General features: G+C 40.2%; 1 protein-coding gene across 1 annotated transcript in view; it reads right to left on the reverse strand.

The window, feature by feature from the left end:
* Positions 1–27,744, reverse strand: part of NEK5 (NIMA related kinase 5) — a 164,092-nt gene that overhangs the window by 61,597 nt on the left and 74,751 nt on the right. The window contains exons 13-18 of the mRNA XM_003412576.3: positions 18,994–19,110; positions 18,316–18,402; positions 16,375–16,467; positions 9,602–9,682; positions 9,313–9,381; positions 339–465 (exon numbers count right to left, since the gene is read on the reverse strand). Of these exons, the coding sequence (XP_003412624.2) occupies positions 339–465; positions 9,313–9,381; positions 9,602–9,682; positions 16,375–16,467; positions 18,316–18,402; positions 18,994–19,110 (574 nt within the window). The remainder of the gene's footprint in view (positions 1–338; positions 466–9,312; positions 9,382–9,601; positions 9,683–16,374; positions 16,468–18,315; positions 18,403–18,993; positions 19,111–27,744) is intronic.

Below are 27,744 nucleotides of genomic sequence, written 5' to 3' on the forward strand. Positions count from 1 at the left end.
TAAGTTTGAGACACTAGTGGGACTTGTCTATAGACTCCCCAGCAGATATTAAGAAAGATGGAAAGGTGTGGAGCTCCTGGGAGAAGCTGGTGCTGAGGGAGTTGGTGAAACTGCCCAAAGAGAAAGCGAAAAATAAGACAAGAGGGCTGAATCTCAGAGACTGCCTACACTGCAGGGGTGGGCGGAAGAGGAAGAGCTTGTTGTCAGAGAAGCTCAGCTCAGAGGGAACAGAGAAAGGTCAGGTGACTGTAGAATGTGGAAGCCAGGTGAGGAGCAAGCGCGGATGGATTGCTAGTAAAGCGGTCCCTTCTCATCTATAGGTTTCACAAGACACGTACCTGCTTCTGGGCAACAGAGTTGTTCAAATGCTTTGTCTGTATAATCTTCATGCTGTTTCATAAATTTATCTTCCTTAAACTTCATGCCATCCTCAAAGGTCAAAGTTTTATTTAGTATGTCCATTGTCTAAAGCAATTCCATGAAGTTTCATGAGGAAGAAAACATATTTTGAAAAAAATAATTTTTTTGTGTTCCCTTAGGAAGACACGTGGTAAATATCGAATATATATTAAACAAAGAAATCAGTAGAATTTTAAAACTGGAAATATGTTGGAACAAGTAAGAAACAGAAATGTTTTCACTTCTGTTCCTTGTCAATGGTGACAAGCATGGTCATGTGGCAATTGTATTTCATTGACTTCCTGCCTTCAAAATCATTCTACTTCCGCTACATTCTACAGAACTCTCAATGTTATCTCGTCCATGCCTTGCTCTGAGAATGCAGCTTGCCTAATGAGGTCCCTAAAACTTGCTAAAACTCCATAGTCGATAGGAAAGTAATCGCTTCTGTTTCAGACATATCGAAGCATGGACTAGCAAAGGATGAACACCTTGGTGACTAAAACTTTCTCCATCCATTCTTTGATTCTAGCAGGTCAACCTCTGCGCCTCATATCACAGAAGCACTGTGGCCGCGCCACTCCTCAGGCTCAAACTTGGAAACAGGCCACAGATCTGCCTCCACAACTCTGGGGCACTTACAGGCCTAGTGGCTAGACAGAGGTGAGTGCTAACTATGATTACTCTAATAAAGTCTTACGCAGCAAAATACTTGTAAAAACGTGAGAGAAGCGATAAGATAAACACAAAAAAGTTAATAAAGGCCATGAAAGAAATTGAGTATCAGGTGTGATACATATAGACATAGATATATGCAAACACCTACACTATATATGGAAATCCTGGTGGTGCAGTGGTTAAGCACTAGGCTGCTAACCAAAAGGTCCGCAGTCAAACCCATGAGTCACTCCTTGGGAAAAAGATGTGGCAGTGTGTTTCTGTAAAGACTTACAGCCTTGGAAACTCTATGGGGCAATTCTAGTCTGTCTTACAGGGTTGCTAAGAGTCAGAATCAACTTAACAGCAACAGATTTAGAGAGAGAGAGAGTCTCATGCACTCTCTCTTTCTCTCTATAAATAAAAAAATATATTAAAAAAATATACATATATACACTCATTGTTGTTTTTACCTGCCATCAAGTTAATTCCAACTCATGGTGACACCCTGTGTGCAGAGTAGAACTGTTACGTAGAGTTTTCTAGGCTGTGACCTTTCAGAAGCAGATCACCAGTGTCTTAGGCTGGGTTCTCTAGAGAAGCAAACCAGTGATGCATATATATACATACATAGAGAGAGAGAGATTTATCTCAAGGAAATAGTCCACCCAGTTGTAGACACTGGCAAGTCCCAAGTCCATGGGTCAAGCATCAGGCTAGAGGCTTCTCCTGACTCAGATAGCTGCAGGGACTGATGAACCCAAGATCAGCAGGTCAGACAGCAGGCCACTGGCACACAGACTGTGGAGGTTGATGAATCCCAAGACAGGCAGGCAACACAGTAGGCACCTGGCTCAAGTCCCAAGAGCCAGAGGCCAGATGATGATGAGTTGGATGCAGGATCCAGAGCCAGCAAGTAAGCTTTGCCAGAATGTCCACATGTATATATATATTGGATGCAGGCCATACCCCCGAGGAAACTCTCCTTACAACTGATTGATTGATCACATCATATCATATCTTGGAGGATGACTACATCATTACATAATTGTCAAATTACATCATTATATCACTGCCAAACCACTGAGAATAATGAAACTGCCAAGTTGACACACAACCTTAACCATCACAGTCCAGCCCTTGTCAACTTCACACCTGTACTCATCTCCTTAAACCATATACAGTCTCTAAATTAAGATAAATACAGAGTCATACTTGCACAAATCATGATACAACTAACATGTATACAACTGAAAATGCACTAGCCCCATTTACATCGTATATTTTATAAGTGAAAAAAAAAAAAACAAAAAAAATTGATGCACATATATGAGGAAGAAAAACTCTTGGAAATTACAATTCTTGCTTCTACAACTGGTCACGTGGTTGTAACTGGTATTTAGAACTACCTTCTTCCACCACCCATTCCCTTTGCCCTTGGCAAGCACCTCAGCTGATCGTGGTTCTTTGCCTGGTGGGGTGAACCAAAGTTTCATTCCTGAAGGGTCTGGGCCATTAATAGTCATGTCAGACATGGGTTGCAGTAGTTTTCCATTGACTTTAATTACAGGGCATGGTAGTACTAAGAAGCACCCTAAGGGATCTCCTGTATTCCAGACCTACCCTTCTTTACCTCCATTACGCAACATCAATATGATTTTCCCTTAGTAGTCAGAGTCTATCCCAACAGACAATATGGCAACTCCCTTCTTTGCCTGTTGATCCAGAGGCCTGAAGAGCCCAGGTGGCATTCTTAACTTCTCCTTTTGGAACTAGGACCTCTAGACCCATACAGCATATGGTCATGGGGACAGGAAGTAACAATTTTGCAAGTGGGTCACTAGGGGTAATAATGACTGGTGCCACTTCCATCTCCACCCCTTGACTCCTGGATTCATGAATCCTGGCTAAAGGAGAAACAGCACCACATATAGGACGCTGGTTTACAGCACATACAGCCTCCTGGAGAACACTGCCCCCACCCTGTAAAGTGTTGCTACCTAGCTGGTGCCATAATTGTGTCTTTAGAAGGCCATTCCATTGTTCTATCAGGCCAACTACTTCAGGATAATGGGGAACACGGTAAGACCAGTGAATTCCCCAAGTATGGGCCCACTGAGTTCCTTGACCCAAGGCAATGCTGTGTGGGACCATGACGGTGGATAAAGCACTCTGTGAGTCCACAGATGGCAGTTTTGGCAGAGGCATTATGTGCAGGGAAGGCAAGTACACATCCAGAGTAAGTGTCCATTCTAGCAAGAATGAAAAGCTGCCCTTTCCATGATGGAAGCAGTCCCATGTAATTGACATTGCTGGAGGGATGGTACCATATCAGAGACTCAGTATTGGTCTCTGTTGCTGCCAGATTAGGCACTCAGCAGTGGCTGTAGTCAAGTCAGTCTTGGTGAGTGAAAGTCCATGTTGCTGAGCCCATGCATAACCTCCATCCCTGCCACCATGGTCACTTTGTTCATGAGCCCATTGGGCAATGATGGGAATAGCTGGGGAAAGATGATGACTGGTTTCCATAGAACACGTCATCCTATCCACTTGATTGTTAAAATCCTCCTCTGCTGAGGTCACCTTTTGGTGAGCAGTCACATAAGACACAAATATCTTCACTTCTTCGGCCCATTCAGAGAGGTCTATCCACATACCTATTCCTCACACCTCCCTGTCACCGATTTTCCAGTCATGTTCCTTCCAAGTCCCTGACCATCCAGCCCATGAATCGGTACACAATGACACACATCTGGCCATTTTTCCTTCCAAACAAAGCGAACAACCAGGTGCACTGCTCGAAGTTCTGCCCATTGGGAGGCTATCCCTTCACCACTGTCCTTCAGGGAGGTCCCATAAAGGGGCTGTAGTGCTGCCACTGTCCACTTTTGAGTGGTACCTGCATATCTTGCAGAACCATCTGTAAACCAGGCATGAGTTTTCTCTTCCTCAGTCGACTGATCATAAGGAATTCCCCATGAGGCAATAGGTGCAGACTTTAGAGGGCAGGTAATGTGACAGGAAACCCTGTGGCGTAGTCGTTAAGAGCTATGGCTGGTAAATAAGGTGTTCCTTGGAAACTCTATGGGGTAGTTCTACTCCATCCTACAGAGTCACTATGAGTTGGAATTGAGTCAACGGCAATGGGTTTGGTTTTTTTTTTGGAATGTGACAGGAGCAGAGACCACGGGCGTTTGGGCCACTTCCTCGTGCAACTTACTTGTGCCTTCAGGTCCTGCTTGAGGCCGAATTTGTATGGAACACTTTCATTTACTGATGGAGTGCTGCTTTGCGTGCTCAACTTTACGACTCTGTGGGTCAGACAATGACCAATTTATGACGGCCGGCTAAGGCCACATGGTGACTTGTGGTTAAGTTATCCCATGGTTAAGTACTCAGTCTCTACTAAGGCCCAGTAACAAGCTAAATGCTATTTCTCAAAAGGAGAGTAGTTATCTGCAGAAGATGGCAGGGTTTTACCCCAAATTCCTAAGGGTCTGTGCTATGATTCAGCAATAGGGGCCAGCCAAAGACTCCAAACTGCATCTCTAACTGCCACTGACTATTCAAGCACCAATGATTCAGCCAGGTCATATGGCCCAAGTAGAAAAGCAGCTTGCAAAATAGCCTGAGCCTGTTGTAGAACCTTCTCTTTTACTGGATCCCACTGAAAACTAGCAGCTTTTTCAGTCACTTGATAAGTAGGCAGGAGTAGCACACCCAAATGTGTTGCCTCCAAAATTCTACGAGGAATTGTGCCTCCTTTTTCATTGTAGGAGGGGCCAGATGTAACAACTTATCCTTCATTTGAGAAGGAATATCTTGACATGACCCACACCACTGGGCTCCTAGAAATTTCACTGAGGTAGAAGACACTTGGATTTTTTTATGGGATTAATTTTCCACCCTCTAGCACACAAATTTTTTTTTTTAGCACACAAGTGTTTTACCAGTAAGTCCAGAGTCACTGACACATCTTCCTTACTAGGTCCAATCAGCATAATGTCATCGATGTAATGGACCAGTGTGACATCTTGGGAAAGAAGGTGATCAAGATCCCTGAGGACTAAATTATGACATAGGGCTGGAGAGTTGATAAGCCTGAGTAGGACAGTGAAGGTGTATTGCTGGCCTTACTGACTGATGGCAGAGTGCTTGCGGTGTTCCTTCGAAACCAGAATAAAGAAAAAGGCATTGGCTAGATCAATAGCTAACTACCAGGTACCAGGAGATGTATTAATTTCCTCACTCAATGAAATCACATCTATAACAGCAACTGCAATTGGAGTAAACACCTTATTAAGTTTACAATAATCCACTGTCATTCTTCAGATCCATCTGCTTTTTGCACAGGCCAGATAGGTAAGTTGAAGGGGGATGTGGTGGGAATCACCACTTCTGCATTCTTCAAGTCCATCATGGTGGCAGTAATCTCTGCAATCCCTCCAGGAATATCATATTGCTTTTGGTTTACTATTTTTCTAGGCAGACGCAGTTCTAATGGCTTCCATTTGGCTTTTCCTACCATAATAGCCCTTACTCCACTTGTCAGGTATCCAATGAGGGGGTTCTGCCAGTTGCTGAGTATGTCTATTCCAATTATGCATTCTGGAACTGGGGAAATCATTACAGGATGGGTTCGGGCACCCACTGGACTCACTGTGAGACAAACAGGAGCTAAGACTTCATTAATAACTTGACCTTCGTATACCCCCACTCTGATTGGTGGGCCACTGTGACATTTCGGGTCTCTTGTAATTAGTGTCAGTTCAGAGCCAGTATTCAGTAATCTCCGAAAAGTCTGATTATTCCCCTCGCCCCAGTGAACAGTCACTCTCATAGAAGGCTGTAGATCCCTTCGGAGAAGAAGGGGAGAAAGATTAACAGTATAAATTGTTGGCAGTGCAGTGAGGTCTTTCTTCAAGGGGACCCAGCCTGCCCTCCATTCGAGGAGTTGTGGATTTGTAAACTGGCTCAAGTCTAGGAATTGATTGAGGGGCCATGACTCTCTTCTAGTGCTTTGAGTTAGACCGCCATTCACTTCACCTAGAATTCTTCCACTTGTACAGATAAAGTAAATATTTAGTAGCTTTCCCATCTATTTCACTCCTAGGGACACTACGACTAAGTAGCCAATGCCATAAGTCCATACAAGTCAGACTTTTCTGATTAGTGCTTTAACTTCACTGTCCATTATGGTGACCACACCTACCTCATCTTTGTTGATTTAGTGCGCCACTTAGCCTCTACCACCACAGGGTCCAGTCAGCCCCATTGTAGTTAGGTGTCTTAATTCAGTTAGGGAGGTTCCCACCATCAAACCTGACATACAAAGAATAGCAATCACAGCAGTCTTCAAGGATGCTAGGGCTCCCTTCGCAAATTTGTTCCTCACCATTGTGGTAAAAGGTGTGTCCTGGGCACTCCATGGGTGGGTCTGTGGGTCTAACCTGATAAATTCACCCCAACATGCCAATTTTCGTAAGCCTTTGGATATCTTCTACAGTATATCAAGGCAGGTCTGGTACTTCAACTTGTTTTCGTGTAGGCCACTGCTTTTTCCATGCTTCAGCAACCCAATCAAATAAACTATTAGATCCTTTTCTAATCTCATGAGCTGAAACATTGAATGAAGAATCTGTGCTTAGTGGGCCCATATCAGACTGATCCAACTTTATATTCCTTGCACCATTACCCTACACTCTTAATAGCCATTCCCAGACATATTCTCCTGGTTTCTGTTTGTACATATTAGAAAAGTCAAGTAGTTTTTTTGGAGTGTAGTGTACTTGTACCTGGGTCACACTTTGTACTTCACCTTTTGGGCTCCCTGAGACTTAGTTACACATCTAGAAGCAAAAATGGGTGATGGGGGTGGGTCTCAGGAACATTCAGCAATGTCTCGTAAGGCATATGCCCCAGCCAATGACTGAGATGCCATCCCAGGTGATATCTGAGACAAAGGCTCTTCAGACACAGCTGAGTCAATCTAATCAGATGGGGGTGGAGGGGCTAGTGGTTTTATTGGGGAGGGTGGCTTAGCAGACAAAGATGGCGTAATCTTTTCAGATGGGAATGGGGGTCTGGTTCTGTAGGCAGGAGTGAGTCAACATAATTTAGGGACTCAATGTCCACAGCTTCCTGATTATTTGCCCATATGTCCTCATCCCAAGTTTCAGGATCCCATTTCTTCCCAGTTAATGCTCTCACTTTAACTTTCAACACCATTTCAAGGTGGGGAATTCAGTTGGCGTTGTAACTCAGCCAAGACTGCGGGTTTGTTTTTTGGCAATATCAGTTATGTTACTACAAGCAACAAGGCTTTTTGCAGGGCATAAATGGCAACTTTCAGGTCTTTTATGCTCTGCTTGTGCTTTGACTCTGAAGCCCTGAGCTCATCTTTCTTTCACCACTTTGTCTAGTGAAAGTAGGACCAACCAACCAGCTTCCTCATACTTCTAATTCTGACAAAATTGTAGAAAAATATCAAAAAATTGTCACCCAGAGCCTCGCTCCTCGCCAATATTTGAGTTATTAGCGGTGATATTTTGCATATTAATATTGCCACCTCACGCCATGGATTAGCAGCGCCCTCTTTACTACCGGAGGCAGAGTCTTCAGTGCTATTAAGACTAGTTGGACTTGAGAACCAATTTAGAAAATTCATCCTTACAATTTTGTTTCTCTAGAACCACTCTTGGTACCAAATGTCTTAGGCTGGGTTCTCTAGAGAAGCAAAACCAGTGAAGCATTTATATATATACACATATATATACATAGAGAGAGAGATTTATCTCAAGGAAATGGCTTACACAGTTGTAGAAGCTGGCAAGTCCCAAGTCCGTGGGTCAAGCAACAGGCTGGAAGCTTCTCCTGACTCACAGAGCTGCAAGGGCTGACAAACCCAAGATTGGCAGGTCAGACAGCAGGCCACTGGCTCAAGGGCTGCGAAGGCTAATGAATCCAAGATAGGCAGGTAAGACAGCAAGCTCCTGGCTCATATGCTATGGCGGCTGACAAATCCCAAGATAGCAGGTAAGATGGCAGGTTGCTGGCTCATAGGCTGAGGAGGCTGATGAATTCCAAGATCAGGAGGCGATACAGCAGGTAGCTGGCTCAAGTCTCAAGAACTGAAGGTCAGATGACGATGAGTCGGATGCAGGATCCAGAGTAAGCAAACTTTGCCAGAACATCCATACATATATTGGATGTAGGCCACACCCCCAAGGAAATTCTTCTTACAACTGATTGATGACATCAGATCACATCATGGAGGATGACTACATTGTTACATAACTGCCAAACTACATCACTATATAACTGCCAAGCCAATGAGAATTATGGTCTAGCCAAGTTAACACACAACCATAACCATCACAACCAGGTTTGTCTTCCAAGGCACCTCTGGCAGGTTCAACCTCCAACATTTCAGCTAGTAGTAGGGCACTCAATTGTTTACACCACCCATGAACTACCCGTATAAAAGGCAAATTTGGAGAAGGTAAAATGGAAATAGAAATAAATTTATTTTGATATTTGCTAGTAGATCTGGGAAAAAATGAGATAAATGTGATGTTAAAATCAAATCATAAAATGAGGTTTTGATTTATTGTATTTGCACATTGCATTCACGCACTGTGAAAAGGACAGCTCAAACACATAACTGAAATTTACCCAGAGACCTGTACCAAGTTATTAGTAACTGATTAAGACAGAAAACAAATGGACATGGTTTCAGGGCTCTGCTCAGTTTTTTAGGTAAGTATACTAGATATTGACCATGTATCCTGTTAAGATATATACATATCTCAACATGATACAAAAGTTAATGTGATAAAATGTTAATATTATAAGGGAACAGCTCTTTTTTATAAAAGAAAAATAAATTAAAATGGAATAATTCGTCCAAGTAAATAATCTCAAAAAGTGGGAGGATATAAAGTACCAGCTTTTTGCACAAATAATGCATGCCTTCCACATTTGTTCGTCAACCATTCCCTCCCCCAGTGTAAGCCATAGCACGCTTATGAAAATACCTCACCATGGGAGGGAGCAGTTGGCAAACAAATGTACAAGGCACACCTTATTTGTGTAAAAATATGATATTTTGGAAGATTAATTTGATTACCAGAGATCGTTCTAAGAACATTTAGGAAAATTCTCCCTATATCCTGTGGAACAATTTCATGAAATATGCTATTGAGACACTTATTTTCTTATACTCACTAATAGAAATACATACTCCATATGGCATACCTCTTCCTCTTGTAGGGTGTTTTCTTCAGGAATACATTTATCCAAATTAATTTCAAACTTTACCCCTCTCTAGAAGAAAGCAAGAACAAAAATCTTAGTTTAGCAATCCAATTACAATCCCTAAGTCAATTTTCTTTGACATTACAAATACTTAAAACCATTAATTTGATGTTGCAAAATAAGGCAATTCCATGAAATAGTAGGAAAAATGTCCTGTAGGTGGCCAAGATAAAAAGATGTAGACCCCAACCAGTGTTTCTATATGGAATCAAAAGTCACTGTTTATTACCTTAGCTTTATATTTCTGTTCTGGAATTTTACTTTCCTTTATATTCTGAAGACTAATATATCTCAAGTTTCTTTCAATATCCTGAAAGGTTACAGGAAATTAAAATTCTATTATTCAATGTTGATCAAACAATTACACTCTCTGGATGGAATCTGGTGACTGATTTCAGGGCAAAACATGCCTTTGTAAAAGAAGGTTAATGAGAACTCACTAAAAATTTGGGCACAATTTGAAGTATTAATGCATTTTGTGGAAATAGATAAAGACCACCCAAATGAGAACAAACGAAGGCTATTTACTCAGTTTTTTTTTTTTGGTATAGGCAGGAAGTCATTCACCTTCACTTTCATTTGGCAAAGACTCAGGCGCAGGAGTGGGAAAGCTTTATAGAGAAAAAAAGGGGAGGCTTCAGGGGTGCCCTGATTGGAGACTACTGGCCTGGGTAAGCTGGAGGCAGGCTGACTAGAACCGGGACCTCTTATGTGATTGGTTAGAGGGGCATATTTGGCTTTCTCTGGTTGGTCCTAAGTTGGAAGTGGGGACAAAAATGAAGGAAGCTGTCAGTTATTAAGTCCCAGCCATTTTGGGGCCCACTGCCACAAGGATTACTGTTTGGCTTCCTGCACTGGTAGGGAAACCCTAGTGGCATAGTGGTTAAGAGCTATGTCTGCTAACCAAAAGGTCAGCAGTTTGAATTCACCAGGCCCTCTCTGGAAACTCTATGGAGCAGTTCTACTCTGCCCTGTAGGGTGGCTATAAGTTGGAATCAACTTGATGGCAATGGGTTTGGTATTTTTAGTTTTGGACTGGTAGCTGCAGAGAGTGGTTTGACTTCCTGGGTTGGATGATGCAGATGGTGGGTCAGAGTTCTAAGTTTCCATATGATCTGGTATTGTTCATTTGTTCATCTGGTCTCTCAATTTTAGCACTGACATTTCGATGGCTAAAATTCTATGATGTGGCGATGCCAGTCCAAGCCAATCCAACCCAACCCAATTTGAGCATACAATTTTGACTAGAGGATCCTGCCGTTAAGAGGCTTATGATCTTAATCAGGAAAATCTGAAAAGCACACAGCTTTATAAAGAAGATGGCTCTAAAAATAAAAAGGCAACCTCATAGAGGAAAGGAAGAAAGTAGTAGAAGTGGAGGTCAAGACTTTCAAAGGAACAATGGGTAGGTCAGCTCTAAGTGCTGGAGTTCCCCAGAGTCAGTCCTAGGCCCCTTTTTCCTTTCTGGCTTCAATGTATGCGATCACATCAATTCCTGTGGATTGAAATGCCGTCTCATCGCAGGCAATGACTCCGAAACGTGGATCTTCAGGTCTGACCTTTTCTCTACTCTGAGCTTCAGACTCACATAGCCAACTGCAACTTAACATCATCTTCACTTTAATATTCATTCCACAAATCCATATGGAGGCCCACTATGTGACAGACACTGTCCTGAGCCCTGGGCTGGTGAGTGAACATACCGGAAAAGGCCCCTGCCTTTTTGCTGAGGTGATTAATGTATCAACAACATAATGATGTCATTTCAGACAGTGTTAGGTGCTACAGTGGAAATAAATAGGGTAACAGGATTGAAGATGGGGAAGCGGTGAGGGTGACACAGGAAAGCTTATTGGCATTTGATCTGAGTCCCGGAATGACACTGGCCTTGTAACATGAAGTCCTGGGGAAAGCCTGTTCAAGGCAGGGGGACCGCAGGTCCAAAGATCCTGAAGCAGGTATGCAATCTCTCGGACCTTCTATAACTCAACGCGTCCAAACAAAGCTCTTGATTGCCCCACCCCTCACAGGCTTGCTCCCTGATCTTCCCCAGCTTAATTAACAGCACTGTCACCCCTTGCAATCCTGAGTTTATGAGATTCCATGATTCCTTGGCCTCCATATCCAATCCCTCAGTCAGTCCTATCACATCGCTTTGCAAAGTTTATATATATACATATGAAAATTATATATATCATTTTACTTTACTTTTCTCCATTTTACTTTCAGTCTCCATCATCTCTCCTGTACGTTACTACAACAACTTCTTGCCAGACTCTCTTGTCCCTTTCACTCTGCTCTCCTTACAGCAACAAAAGTGATCCTATGAAAATGTAAATCACATTGCAGCTCTCCTCCCTCCCTGGAAAAGCACCCTTTAATGATTTCTCATCATGCTTAGAAAAAAATTCCAAGCATCTTACATAGCCTAAAAAGCCCTATACAATCTGGTCTCTTTCCAACCCCATCTTTTACTACTAAAACCTTTCATTTCCTACATTTCAGCTATGCTAGTTTTCCTTTAATTCCTGGAACATTCTAAGCTCTCTTCCACCTCAGAACCTTTGTATTTGTTGTTCCCTTTATAATGCCTGGAATTCTCCTCTCCCCAACTCTTCAAATGGCTCGCTTCTCTTTACCTCCTTTGGGCCTTAGCTTAAATGTTGTTTCAGAGAGGATTTACAGAACCATTCTAAAGTTATTCCACATCTCAGCTCTTTGTTTTCTTCTTAAGAAAGCTTGCAACTATTTTATTCATTGGGTTTTGTATGTCTTCACCACTAGAGTGGGGACTCTGTGAGTACAGAGCTCTTGCCTATTTGTTTACTGCTGTGTTCCCAGTGCCAAGCAAAATTCCTAACACATACACTAAGTCCTTGTTATTGAATGAATAAACAAAGGTGGCAGATCAATGGCCTGAAAGTGGCAATAGGAAGGAGGGAAGGAAGGCAGGAAAGGAGTGAGTGATTGAGGACTTATACTTTCAGATTCTCCTCCACGATAACCCTGGAGTCGGGGCAATGGAAGCGGGCTTCATGGATCTGAAGAAAGTCACAGGCAATTTGAGGAGGGGGAAGAAAAGCTTCAGGACTCCTATTTCTAATGACAGAATGGAATTCCCAAGAGCCCAGATGGAAGGATTCAGTATCGTGGAAGAAAGAGATAGAGTTAAACTGGGAAGTGGTAAAGTTCATCAAGAATTCGGAGAATACAGAGGAAGTAATAAGGAGAGGAGAGATTTAGATTTAGGGCAGGTAATTTCTGCTTATCACAGATGATACCAGGCATTAGAGAAACAGGACATTGAGAAATAGGCTGAAAGGATGGAGCAGCAATAAGGGACAAGGATAATTTGGTCAATGGAGAAGATTGTGGAATAAATTTCAGATAGAATGTTGGCCTGACTCAAAAAAAAACTTATTGCTGTCGAGTCGATTCCGACTCATAGTGACCCTATAGGACAGAGTAGAACTGCCCCATAGAGTTTCCAAGGAGCGCCTGGTGGATTTGAACTGCCAACCTTTAGGTTAGCAGCCATAGCACTTAACCACTACTCCACCAGGGTTTCCATTGGCCTGACAGACTTCTGTAAAATTCCCTTTCCACGTGGCCTGATGAGACTGTTCGCCCATTTCACAGCTTCTGGTCAGTATCCCGCCATCTTGAACCAGGTTCCTGCAATGACTGCGTTTAATTTACTCAACAAAGAGTAAGAAGCACAATTACCATATTTCACCAAATCTAAGATGCCATTCTCATTTTCTAGAAATATTAAGATGTGAAGATTGAGGAAATATGGCACGTGCCCAGAACTGCCTAGGTGCTAAAGATCTAAATGGAGCAGGATAGGAGACAGATAAAGAAGGGGCACACAAACTTCTAGTTCTAGCCAAGGCAGAATATTAATAACAATCAAAGAACAGGATCAAATATATTAAACCATGATTTTCAGTACACTAGACATCAGGCAATAAAGGACAGTGATCTCTGAGTAACAAAAAACAAATGAGGTGATCCCTATAATTGCCCCAGCTTACTATCTTGAGAGAGTCTGCAGGCCATGGAGTAGGGATACGGAACCCAGGCAGAGCCTGGCAGACTCCCCAAGTTTCTAGGCCAAAGCCGGGAGCCTGGGGATACCAAGGGAGCTAGAGTTCAAAGGACAGAGTCCCAAACAGGGAAGAGCTGCACAGAGAACCATGGGCATCCACAGGGTCTCCTCGAGTTCTCAGTAGAAATACTCATCAGGAAACTATCTAAGACCAGGGTGGAAAGCCACCCAAGAGAATTAAAAAGAAAGGTACTTGGCACACTGGATGAGAATAGTGACTGTTCCCACAACCAGACTAAAACACCTCATAATTCATATTTATAATAGAGCATCAGTGGCTGTGGGACAATTTCAAGCAATCTGATATAGCTGCAGCTTGAGTCCCTGAAGGAAAAAGAAGACAGAGAGGAGGTTACAGAAAAAGTATTTGAAGAAATAATGGCCAAAAAATTTTTTAGTTTGATAAAAACCAAAAGCCTACAGATTCAAGAATCCCATGAATGCCAAACTCAGGAAACATGAAGAAAACTACACTAAAAGTCCATCATAATCAAATTTCTCAAAATCAATAATGAAGAGAAAATTTTCAAAGCAGCTGGAAAAATAACATACTATAAAGAAACAAAGATAAGGATGAAATCTTATTTCTTGTCAGAAATGATACAAGCAAGAAGACAGTGGAGGAACATCTTTACAGTAAGAAGGGGGAAAAAAAAACTAACAACCTAGAACTCTATGCTGAGAAAAATATCTTTCAAAAATGAAGGCAAAATAAAAAAATTTTCAGGCATAAAAAAGCTGAAAGAATTCACGCCTTAGTTATCTAGTGCTGCTATCACCAAAATACCACAAGTGGATGGCTTTAACAAACAAATTTATTTTCTTACAGTTTAGGAGGCTAGAAGCCCAAATTCAGGACACCAGCCCTAGGGGAAGGTTCTCCCTCTCTGTCAGCTCTGGGGGAAGGTCCCCCTGTCTCATCAGCTTCTGTTTTCTGGTTCCTTTGGTTAGCAGCCATAACTCTTAACCACTATACCACCAGGGTTTCCTTGTTTTTTGGTTTTGGTTTTGGAGGTCTTTATATGGCTTGTCATATATCATCAATCTTCCTTCTCCGCTTCTTTCGTTTGCTTGTTTAATCTCTTGCATCTCAAGAGACTGATTTAAGACATACCCTACATAAACCCTGTCTCATTAACACAACAAAGACAGCCTATTCCCAACCACACTCTTAACCACTGTGCCACCAGGGCTCAAAACCACAGGCACAGAGGTTAGGATTTACAACACATATTTTGGGGGAATATAATTCAATCTATAACGATTCATGACCAGGAGATCTGCACTACAAGAAATGTAAAAAGAAGTCTTTCAGGCAGTAGAAAAATTATTTTAAAGAAGTAAAATGATATATACACACACACACATAGCCATATGTATATATCCACACACCTATATAGCAATACTGATCTACACAAAGGAATGAAGAGTACCAGAAATGGTAATTATGTGAGTATATAAAAAGATTTTTAAATTTTTATTTAACTAATTAAAGTTAAATTTTAACTTACTGTTTAAAATAAAAATAACAATGTAGTATTGCTATAACCTGGCTAAAGCATTTGAGAAAGAAATGTGTGTAAAATTTGATCTGTTTTTTTCATTGAATTTTACTATGATCCTACTAGTATCTTTGAATGACAATTTTACAATATCTTCAGGATAACCCAACTTCTACTTCTGTAGACCAAACTCTAATGGTAAATATAATTTAAAATATAAGGAATTACACTTATTATGATTCTCCATTTATAAAAATAGTCCCCATGAGACCAGAAGAACTAGATGGTGCCTGGCTACAACCAGTGACTGCCCTGACAGGGAACACGACAGAGAACCCCTGAGGGAGCAGGAGAGCAGTGGGATGCAGACCTCAAATTCTCATAAAAAGGCCAGACTTAATCGTCTAACTGAGACTGGAAGGACCCCGGAAGTCATGGTCCCCAGGCCTTCTGCTAGGGAACCATTCCCAAAGCCAAGTCTTCAGACAGGGATTGGAATGAACTACGGGATAGAAAATGATACTGGTGAAGAGTAAGCTTCTTGGATCAAGTAGACACACGAGACTATGTGGGCAGCTCCTGTCTGAAGAGGAAATGAGAGGGCAGAGGGGATCAGAAGCTGGCCGAATAGACACGAAAATAGTGAGTGGAGGGAAGGAGTGTGCTGTCTCATTAGAGGGAGAGAAACTAGGAGTATATAGCAAGGTGTATATAAGTGTTTGTATGAGAGACTGACTTGGTTTGTAAACTTTCACTTAAGGTACAATAAAAAAAAAAAGTGGTCCTCAGGACTAGGCAAATCATTGAAAATCTTCTTAATAAGCAAAAATAAAAGCATATTGGGATTTTTTTCTGCATAATATCAATATAATTAATTAAAAGACAAACAATTCAGTCATAGGAGCATTGTTTATGAGGTCACTTCACAGGTCGAATAAGTCTGAGAATTGGTTGGAATCAACTGAATCACTTAGCATTATGAGCCTATAGTATTTTCTCATAAGGGAAAAAAGTCTCTTGAGGTCCATTTGCTATTTCAGCTCTGCCTGTCCCTACCCCCACTTCCAAAAATGTAAGGTTGAAATGAAAGAGAAGTTTATCATCAGACTTCATGACAAATGTGTCTGAAACACTGACTCAAACACCACCCAGGAAGCTATGCAAAAGAGAGGCAGTTCTCAAAATTGGCTGTACACTGGAATCACTTAGGGAGCTTCTGAAAACGGGATGCCTAGGCTCCAGCTCAGGCCAGTTGGGTGGAACCTAGGGAAACAAGTTTTTTAAAAGTTCCCCACATGAGTCAACTGCACAGTGAGGGTTAAGAACTACTGAGCTAGAGCAAACTCAATGGGAAACTATACATAAACATCTAACAATAACCGTCGCTACCTGCACAGGTGATTGTTCCTCAGGTGCTTCTTGGTGAACGTGCAAGTTATTTTTCTTCACCAAATAGGTTTTATGATTTATTTTTGAGTCTTCCTTTAAAAGAAATTATACACAGTCAACAAGTGTGGCTCTGAATCACTTCTAAAGGCTACTTTATGAACTTTGGCCAGGGTTTGAATGGGTTCTAGTGAGGAAGTGCCTTCCTCTTCCTCCTGCTATCCATGGGAGTGGATAGATGGAGCTCTGTTCTATGCCTCCTCTTCCCTATGGCTGCCATTGATATTCCCCAAATACTTTTTTCATAGTCTCTCTAGAAATGTCTGCTGTTCATCTTTCCTAGACTCAGGCTCCCTACTACAAAAAAATAAACAAAAACCAAACCAGTTGCCATAGAGTCAATTCTGACTCATGGCACACCCATGTGTTTCACAGTGGAACTGAATTCCATAGGGTTTTCAATGGCTATGATCTTTTGAAAGTATATTGCCAGGCCTTCCTTTTGAGGCACATTTTGGTGGGTTCAAACCACCAAACTTTCAGAGTGCTTAAGCATTTGCACCCCCAGAGACCTGCTTTAAATTCAAGGGTGATGATGGCACCAGGCTCCTCCATTAACCAAGACTGTGCTCTGCAGAGAACCACCTCCAACCTGTTCCCTCCTAGCATATCCAGTCCTCTCTCTGAACCTTTGCGTGGACTCCCTTCTCTCAGAATGCCCTCCTCCTTCTCTCCCTCCCTATATCTCTCTAAAGTCTACTCTTCTTTTCAGACCTAGTTAGTCACATCTCCCTTCTTCGATAAAATAACTGCTGTTCATCCTACTCACCTTTATTTCTTACACACTTACAGGGCTTAATTATATTCAGTCTTACTCTATTATTGCTTCATAAGTGTGTGTCTCACCTCTCCAACAATTTACTGGTAGAACCGCATATGTTGGAAAGAGCAGATGTTTTAGAGTCAGATAGAAACATATTTAAATATTTGATATGCATCTAATATCTAAGTGTCTTTGAATGAGTTACTTCTCCATTAAGGGGAGTAAATGAGAAAAAGTATGTGAAAGCCCTAGTTCAGAGTCTGGCACAGACAAGTGAATTGCACCATAAATGCTTATTTAACTTGTATTAATTCATTATATGTGCTTGGGGTCGGGGGGGAGCAAAAAGAGAAGTACCAATCCCAGCAGTGTGGGCGGTTCTGCTCCATGAGTGTCGAGCCTAGGTACATGTGAGATGTCTCATAGGATGAGCATTCCAGGCTTCTGAGGGTGTTTCTAGTGTTAAATATTCATGTATTTTTCAAAGAACATGGTCCCTAAATACAGACCAGTCATTTCATCTGGAGATTGACTGAAAAAACAGCAATCTGCTCCAGCTCTAGATCTTCCTGCCTGATGGAAGGGTAAGTTTCCAGTGTGGGGACTTTCTAAGGGATTTTCAGGAACCATCTCAACTGCACTCAAATTTTGCCTTATATACTGACTTTATAACCTGACCCCATGCATATGAGACAACCCCATTATAAATGGAATTCAATAAATGTAGTCATTTTTTTTTTTTCCCTCCCTTAAGCATGAACTTACATTAGACTCATTTTGGACTTCCTACATCTAACTCAGTTCTGGGCATAAAGCAGCTGCTCAGTAAATACATACAGACTGACTCATGAGGGAGATAAAAAAACAAGTATTTTTAAATCCTAGCCATCCCTAACTGAAAATCTCAGATATTCTCATTATTTTATGTAGTTTTAAGTAAATCATAACACAGTGGAGCTTCAATTAGGTCTGACTGCTTTCCTATTAAAAAAGTTTGCATGACTATCTCTATGATAAAACTGGATCATTTCTAGGGAAAGATAATGCCTTAATACTTGTTCAATTTAGTTATTTCTAAATTGATAGAATAATGGTTAATTTAGGAGAATGAATTTGCTTACCTCCCGTTCTCTGCCCATCTTCTTTCTAATTTCCTTCATGTCACTGTGGTACTGCTGGCGGATTTCCTCTAACTGCTTCCAATATTCCTGGAAAGCAAATCCAATCCAAAATTTTTAAATGTCTGTGAACAATTTAAGAAAAAAAATCTCTCTGCATTCTACAATTTAAAAAATATGTGATATAGAATAAGACAAAAACCTGTTGCCGCCAAGGATACAATCTTAACGTTCCGGCTGTGGTACTCTTCACTGTGTGTGACACAGTGGTTTGGGGTGACCTCACTTTTATATATAATGCCAAATACGTTAATGATGTAAGCTGACTCTGTATGTCTCACTTTAATATGTAACCCAAATACATTAATGAAGTACAGTTACTTTACATTCCCCACTTTCATATATAATCCCAGATATGCTAATGATGTACAGTTATTTATCGATCCAAGGTAAAAAGCCGTATGAACTTAGCTATGTAGCATTCTCTCAGAAGTTGAAATACATATCTCTGTATGTCCCAAACACCTAGCATCGTGCTTTCCATACTGAGAGTGTCCGACAAGTATTTGTACAACAGGACTCTCTCGGGTGCATTGCAGAAAATAAAAGTAACACCCTATTAAAGAACAAAAGACAATGATACAAGCACAATGATATCCCTGGAATTAGACTGTTTTTAACCTGTTCTTTCATTTTGTTTCTCCTGAGCTGCAGTTCCTGGAACCTAGGCTCTTCTCCATTCCTTCTTAGCTCTCCTCTCTGGTTGTGATTTGGCTCAGCAGAAGATGGACGAAGACCCTATTTATTGAGCAAAAAAATTTATAACATACTTTCATTTTGGAAACATTTTCTTCTGGTTTGACCTTGACCTTTTCCAATGAACATGAATTATATCACTAAACAAACTCATGATTGGGGAGTTTCTTATGGGGTGTAGTATAAAAAAAGTATAGTTTCCTTAAAATAAGTATGGAACACTTAAAAATTAAAGAAAATTTATAAAGCCATTTATGTTACTTATTCTTAGCAATCAGTATTTTTTTTTTTTTTTTTTGTGATCTCATCCTATGCATCTCTTTTTATGCTGGTCCTGATTTGTATCCTTTATAATAAAACCCTAATCATAAGTATAGTGCTTTCCTGAGCTCTGTGAGTTGTTCTAACAAATTATTTAGCAATCAATATTTTATGCTACCATTTGAGATATCTAGATTCATTTTCTGAATTAGTAAATTGTAATTGTGAAATTAAAGCTCCGTAAAGGTTTAGCAAACCCGGGAGCATAATATGGTAGGAAAAGAGAACTAGAGATTTCAAGCAGTTCAAAATAAGAGTGACATAAACAGGATGTTCTTATGGATTGTATTGTGTCCCTCAAAAACTGAGTGTCAGCTTGGATAGGCCATGATTCCCAATGTTGTGTGGTTGTCCACCATTTTGTGATCTGATGTGATTATCCTATGTGTTGTAAATTCTAACTTCTATGATGTTAATGAGGCAGGGTTAGAGGCATTCATGCTAATGAGGCAGGACTCAATCTACAGGATTATGTTGTATCCTGAGTCAATCTCTTTTGAGATATAAAAAAGAGAGATGAGCAGAGAGGAGAGGGACCTCCTACTACCAAGAATGAAGAACTAAGAAGGGAGTACAAAACATCCTTTGTACCCGAAGTCCCTACATGGAGAAACTCCTAGACCTAGGGAAGACTATACCCAAAAGCATATTAAGAGGATTATACACCATAACCAACTGGGATTTATCCCAAGAATGCAACTATGGTTCGACAGAAGAAAATCAATCAACATAATACACCACATTAATAGAACAAAGGAAAAGAACCATGTGATCATCTCAACTGATGCAGAAAAGGCATTTGACAAATTCCAATGCCCTATCATGATAAAAAAACACTCAACACTCTAGGAATAGAAGGGAAATTCCTCAAGATGAAAAAGGACATTTAAGAAAAATCCACAGCTAACATCAAACTCAATGGAGAAAAATCAACAGCTTTCTGTCTAAGGTCAGGAACAAGAAAAGGATGCCCACTTCCACCCCTGCTACTCAACACTGTACTGGAAGTTGTAGCCAGAGCAATTAGGCAAGAAAAAGAAATAAAAGGTATCCAAATCAGGAAGGAAGAAGTAAAACTATTCCTATTTGAAGATGACATAATCCCAAATATAGAAAACCCCCCAAAATGCACAAAAAAGCTACTAGAACTAATAAACAAATTCAGTAAGCTTGCAGGATACAAGATAAACACACAAAAAGCCAGTTGTGTTCCTAGACACCAGCAGTGAACCATCTGAAAAGGAAAATTTTTAAATAATCTCATTTGAAATAGCATCAAAATGAATAAACTACGTGAGTAAATTTAACCAGGGAGGTGAAAGACTTGCACACTGAAAATTATAAAACATTCTTGAGAGAAATTAAAGAAAACTTAAATGTTTAAACATGTATATTCATGGATTAGAAGACTTAATATTGTTAAGATGTCAATACTACCTAAAGTGATCTATAGATTCAACACAAACCCCATCAAAATTCCAAAAGCCTTCTTTGCAGAAATGGAAAAGCCAATCCTCAAATTTTTTATGAAATTGCAAGGGGCCCTGAATAGCTAAAACTATCTTCAAAAAGAATAAGAAAATAGAAGGACTCAAACTTTCAATGTCAAAATGTACTATAAGATTGGAATAGAAGATGGCAGCTTAGACAGACACACCATAACGTTCCTCTACAACAAAAATTCAAGAAACCAAATGAAATGGATACAGATGACAACCTTGGAACCCTGAGCATCAAACAAAAGGCTGAAGAATTAGACCAAGCACCAAGTGGAAGGAGAGACTGAATGAAAACGGCAGATGTGGGGATTTATAGGTCATCAGTGCCCTGCCAGCCAGCCTTGTGCAGTGTGGCCATCTTGAGATAAAGCAAGCAGCATTCCTGGGTGAGGAGCACAGGAAGGCAACTCCACGGAATTTACAACAGGAGACAGTAAGACTGTGGAACAAACCTGGAATGAAACTAGGTGAGCAGAACACTAGCCAGATCTAAAAAGGGAAAAAGTACAGGAAGGAGGATGAGAGCTCCAATGATCCTGGAGACCAAAGAGAAGGGAAAATGCCAGGAACTAGGGACGGGACTACTCATTAGTGGCACTGCCTGACCATTTGGACAGGACATGCTTGCTGAATAGTAAAACCACAGAGTAACAAATAGAGGTAGGTCCCCCACCCAGATAGCCTCTGTGGAGCACTCCCCCACATTTGATCAGGCCATGCCCTGATTGCCTAGTGTGACCCAGCAACAGCACCCCTGCACCCACGCCCAGTGACAGGCAAGTATACTCCCCACCCATTGACAGTCAGGCATACTCACTGCGCCCCCGCCTGGCAAATGGCAGCGCTACCCCACACCACCCATGCCGTCCGACTATAGACTAGCAGGCGTACTTACTGCACCTGCCATCCAGCAACTGGAAGGTGTGCTCCCCTACCCCAGCCCAGTGACAGGCAAACATACCCCTTCCCAGAAACACCCACCCCACCCACCATGCAGAGACCAGCAGGCATGATCTCCCCACACCCACACAGTGACCAGAAACACACCCCGCACCACCACTCAGCAACCAGCAGGTGTGCCACCATGCTCCAGCCCAGTGACTAGAAGCTGCGCCCCCTGTGCACCCTTCCAATGACCACACAGCATGGCCTGGCAGGCACACCCCCTTACCAGGGACCAACTGGTGCATATTGGCAGGAATCCACCTGCACTCCTGCCCAATGATGACCAGGTGGTCTCTGTGCCCTCATCCAACAACTGCCCAGCTAGGACAATACCCATCCCACACTCAGTCAGTTTCTGCAGGCTGACTATACATGCACTGAGACCCACTGATTTCTCCCCACCTACAGAGATGCTAATTCATGTGTGCACAGAGGGCCTACCCCCTCCATTGGGTAGCACTGCCTCCCTGTGGCAATGAACATGACCTGCCCTGCTTTCCAGCTGACACGCTAACTGCTAACACCAACACGGAAGGAGAACGCTGTCCCACAAAAGCTGTGGAAGGACCTTGACCACACAACACTTGCCACACCACATCGGGGAAGAGATCCGCTCTCGTACTTCCACTCAATCCTGTAAGGAAAGACATACATGCATAATGACAGACGATTCACATGTATGTACAACCCACCACATCCACTAGTGAGAGGAAATCACACCCACCAAACAACACCACCAAAGTCACACATAGATCAGTACCACAAACACAACAATTAAAATAATACAAAGGAAGAAAGACATTCTAATGACAAAGAAACAAATCTCATGGCATATCAAAACAAAACAACACAAAAAAATTAGGGTAACCAAACAATGAATTAAGAAATACATAAATAAATAAGTAACACTTTAATGCCTCTGAGACAGCAGTCAGTGACGAATCATATAAAGAAACGGGGTAAGATGGCTCAAGCAAGTGAGCAAAATAAAGAGAAGGAAAACCTTCCTGAGGAAGAACTGATAATAGAACTATCTGACCAGGAATTCAAAAGGCTAATATTTAGTCTCCTCAAAGAGATCAAGAAAAACGCAGAAAAAAACCTAGAAGAATTCTGGAAAACAATACAAGAACAAAATGACAAACTCAGTATACAAACAGAAACCACATAAAAACAACAACTAGAAATTCAGAAGCTTAACAAAATATCAGGAATAAACAACTCAATGGAAGGACACAGTAGAACTGAATCAATGGAAGGAAGAATCAGTGAAATGGAGGATAAATCCCTTGATACTAATTTGTTTGAGGTACAATCAGAAAAAAGACTGAAAAAAAAAATAAGGAAAGCTTAAGGGTTATGTGGGACAATACCAAATGAAATAATTTACACATACTAAGAAGATTTCATCCAAGAAGCTCAAAGAACCCCTACAGTATAGACCCCAAAAGAAATTCACCAAGGCTTATCAGAATCAAACTTTTCCAAACCGCAGACAAACGATTTTTGAGAACAGGTCATGTAAAGCGAAATTTCACTTACAAAGGAGCATCAATAAGACTAACACTGACTTCTTGTCAGAAACCATGTAGGCAAGAAGGCAATGGGATGACATATACAAGAAGGCAATGGGATGAAAAAAAAAATTGCCAACCAAGAATCATATATCCAGGAAAAATGTCTTCCAAAAGTGAGGGTGAAATAGGACTTTTTCAGATAAGCAGAAATTAAAGGAATTTGTAACCACCAGACCAGCCCTGCAAGAAACAGTAAATGGAGTCCTTCAGACAGAGAAACAACGATACCACCAGATACCAAGCCACATAAAGGCTTCACAAAAGTAAAATAAAGATGCAGAATTGGTAACAGGGAGCTAGCACTATTAAGTTGTAAACCAAAACCTCAAAATAAAAGGAGGAATAAATGGTGTAGTTATAGAACTCCCACATGGAGAGGAAGACAAGGCTATTTCAAGATATAACACACTGTTTTAAATATAGGAGGACAAAGGTAAACTTGAGGGTAACCACGAAGAAAACTAATAAATCTAGCCAAGCCAGTAAAATGACTCCCCAAAATAAAGAAGAACATTTTAAAAAAAGACTCAATAAACATAAAACAACAATAACAAATGACAGGAAAAGAAAATCCACAATACAAAAAGAACTAAGCACAGAAAATTAAGAACAAAGAAACCATTAACAGCACAAAAAATATAAAAAAATGGCAGCAGTGAATTCATACCTATCGATAATCACACTGATTGTAAATGAATTAAAAGCATCAGTCAAGAGGCAGAGAGTGGAAGAATGAATTAAAAAACATGCTCCATCAATATGTCATCTACAAGAAATACATCTTAGACACAAAGACATAAATAGGTTAAAATTCAGAGGATGGAAAAAATTTACTAAACAAAGAATAACCAAAAGAGAGCAAGAATGGCAACATTAATTTCTGACAAAACAGGCTTTAAGTCAAAATCCATTATAAGAAACAAACAAGGGCATTATATAATGATTAAAGGGTCAATTCACCAAGAAGACATAACAATAATAAATATTTATATACCTAATACCAGAGGTCCAAAATTTATTTTTAAAAACTAACAATTAAAAAGAAATAGTTCTACAACTGTAGTAGGAGACTTTAGCACACCACTTCCAATGATAGAGAGAACAACTAGAAAGAAAATTAACACAGATACAGAAGATCTAAATAACACTATTAATCAACTCAACCTCACAGACATATATATATAGCACATACCACCCAACAGCAGCACAATACACGTTCTTCTCCAAAGCACATGAAACATTCTCTAGAATAAACCATATTTTAGGCCACAAAGCAAGCCCCCAAAATTTTGAAAGATCAAAATTATACAGAACATCTTTTCTGATCATAACGGTATAGAACTACAAATCAGTAACAGGAAGAACAAGGAAAATAAATAAATGCACAGAATCTAAATAACACATCACTAAAAAAAATTATTGGGTCATAGAGGAAATAAAAAAGTGAAATTAAAAAAAATACTTAGAATTAAATGAGAATGAAAACTCAACATACCAAAACCTTTGGGGCACAGCAAAAGCAGTGCTCAGAGGAAAATTTATAGCAATAAATGAATATATTAAAAAAGAAGGCCCCAAATCAATAACTTAACCTGAGAACTTGAACAAATAGAAAAGGAAGAGCAAAAGAAGACCAAAGCTACTAGAAGAAAGGAAATAATAAAGATCAGAGCAGAAATAAATGAAATAGAAAACAGAAAAAACAATAGGAAGAATCAATAAGACTAAAATTTGGTTTTTTGAAAGGGTCAACAAAATTGATAAATCACTGGCTAAATTGACAAAGGAAAAAAATTAGAAGATGCAAATAACCAAAATAAGAAATGTAATTGGTGACATTATGACAGATTCAACTGAGATAAAGAGAATAATAACAGAATATTAAGAAAAACTGTACTCCCAACAATTAAAAAACCTAGGAAAATTTTCTAGAAACACACTGCCTACAGAAACTGACACAAATAGAAGTAGAAAATCCAAACATACCAATAACAAAAAAGAAAATGAATATGTCATCAAAAAACTCCCAAGAAAAAAAAGCCCCAGTCCAAATGGCTTCACTGGGGAATTCTACCAAACATTCAGAGAAGAGTTGATACCAATTCTACTAGAACTCTTCCAGAACATGGAAAAGGAAAGAATATTCCCTAATTCCTTCTACGAAGCCAGCATAACCCTGATACCAAAGCCAGGTAAAGACATCACACACACACACATACACACACACAAAAGGAAGAAAACCAATATCCCCCATGAATATAGATACAAAAATTCTCAACAAAATTCTAGCCAACAGAAATCAACAGAATGTCAAAAAAAAAAAAAAAAAAATCATGATCGGGTATTATTCATGCCAGGAAAGCAAGGGTGATATAACATTAGAAAATTAATCCATGTAATTCACCACATAAATAAAACAAAGGAAAAGAAACACTTGATCATCTCAATCGATGCAGGAAAGGCATTTGATAAAATCCAACACCATTTCCTGACAAAAATTCTTAGGAAAATAGGAATAGAAGCGAAATTCCTCTACATAATTAAGTGCATATGTGCACAATCAACAGCCAACATTATTCTCAATGGAGAAAATTGAGAGCCTCCCTCCTGACAACGGGAATGAGGTAAGTATGACAATTATCACAATTCTTATTCATTATTACACTGGAAGTCCTAGCCAGAGCAATAAGGCAAGGAAAAAAAGGTATCAAAATTGGTTGGAGAGGGATGCTTGTGAAGAGTGAGCTTCTTGGATCAGACAGACACTTGAGACTATGTTGGCATCTCCTGCCTGGAGGGGAGATGAGAGGGTGGAGGGGGTTAGAAGCTGATGAAATGGACACAAAAAGAGAGAGTAGAGAGAGAGAGCGAGCTGTCTCATTAGGGGGAGAGTATTTGGGAGTACGTAGCAAGGTGTGTATAGGTTTTTGCGTGAGGGACTGACTTGATTTGTAAACTTTCACTTAAAGCACGATAAAAATAAAAAATGAAAGGTTTACTTACAGCTCTGGAAAAAAAAAAAAAAAGGTATCCGAATTGGAAAGGAAGAGGTAAAACTACCCCTATTCAGAGAAGACATTATCCCATACATTGAAAATCCCGAAGATTCCACAAGAAAGTTACTGGATCTAATAGAAGGATTCAGCAAAGTGGCAGGGACAAAATCAACACACAAAAATCACTTGGGTTCCTTTACACTAACAAGAAGTCCAAAAAAGAAATCAAGAAAACAATACCACTTACAATAGCCCCTAAAAGGATAAAATACCTAGGAATAAACCTAACCAGGGATGTAAAAGACCTAGGCAATGAAAACTTTAAAACATTACTGCAAGAAACTAAAAGAGACCTAACATAAATGGAAGAAAATTTCATGTTCATGGATTGGAAGACTTTACATTGTGAAAATGTCAATACTACACAAAGTAATCTATAGCTATAATGCAATCTCAATCAAAATCCAACATTCTTCACTGAAATAGGAAAACTAATCACCAACTTTATATGGAAAGGAAAGGGGCCCCGAATAGCCAAAGCACTATTGAAGAAGAGCGAAGTTGGAGGCTTCACACTTCCTGATCTAAAAACATACTATACACCACAGTAATCAAAACAGCCTGCTACTGGTTCAGTGACAGACACATAGAATAGAACTAAGAACTCAGAATTAAATCCATCCATCTATGGGCAGCTGATTTTAGACAAGGGGTCAAAGTCCACTCAATGTGGAAGAAACAGTCTCTTCAACAAATAGTGCTGGAAAACCTAGATATTCATTTTCAGAAGATCCATATCTCAACGCTATACACAAAAACTAACTCAAAATGGATTAAAGACCTAAACGTTAAATCTAAAACCATAAACTTCCTGGAAGATAACATAGGGACAAAACTATGGCATCTATTTTTTTTTTTTTTCAGAAATAGACTATTAAACACAACTACAAATGTATGAAAAACAGAAGACAAATTAGACAACTGGGATCTCCTAAAAATTAAATACGCTCATCAAAAGACTTCATCAAAAAAGTAAAAGTCAACCAAAAGACTGGGAAAAAAAATCTTTGAGAGTGACATATCTGATAAGGGTCTAATCTCTAAAATACATAGAAAACTTCAGCTACTCAACAACAAAAAGACAAATAATCCAATCAAAAGATGGGCAAAGGACACAAAAAACACTTCACTAAAGAAGACATTCGGTCAGCCAACAAACACATGAAAAGATGCTCCTGATCATTAGCCATTCCAAACCCCAAAACCCATTGCCGTCAAGTCGATTCCAACTCATAGCAACCCTACAGGACAGAGTAAAACTGCCCTATAGGGTGTCCA

The sequence above is a fragment of the Loxodonta africana genome, chromosome 17, assembly GCF_030014295.1.
Source record: "Loxodonta africana isolate mLoxAfr1 chromosome 17, mLoxAfr1.hap2, whole genome shotgun sequence".
NCBI lineage: Eukaryota > Metazoa > Chordata > Mammalia > Proboscidea > Elephantidae > Loxodonta > Loxodonta africana.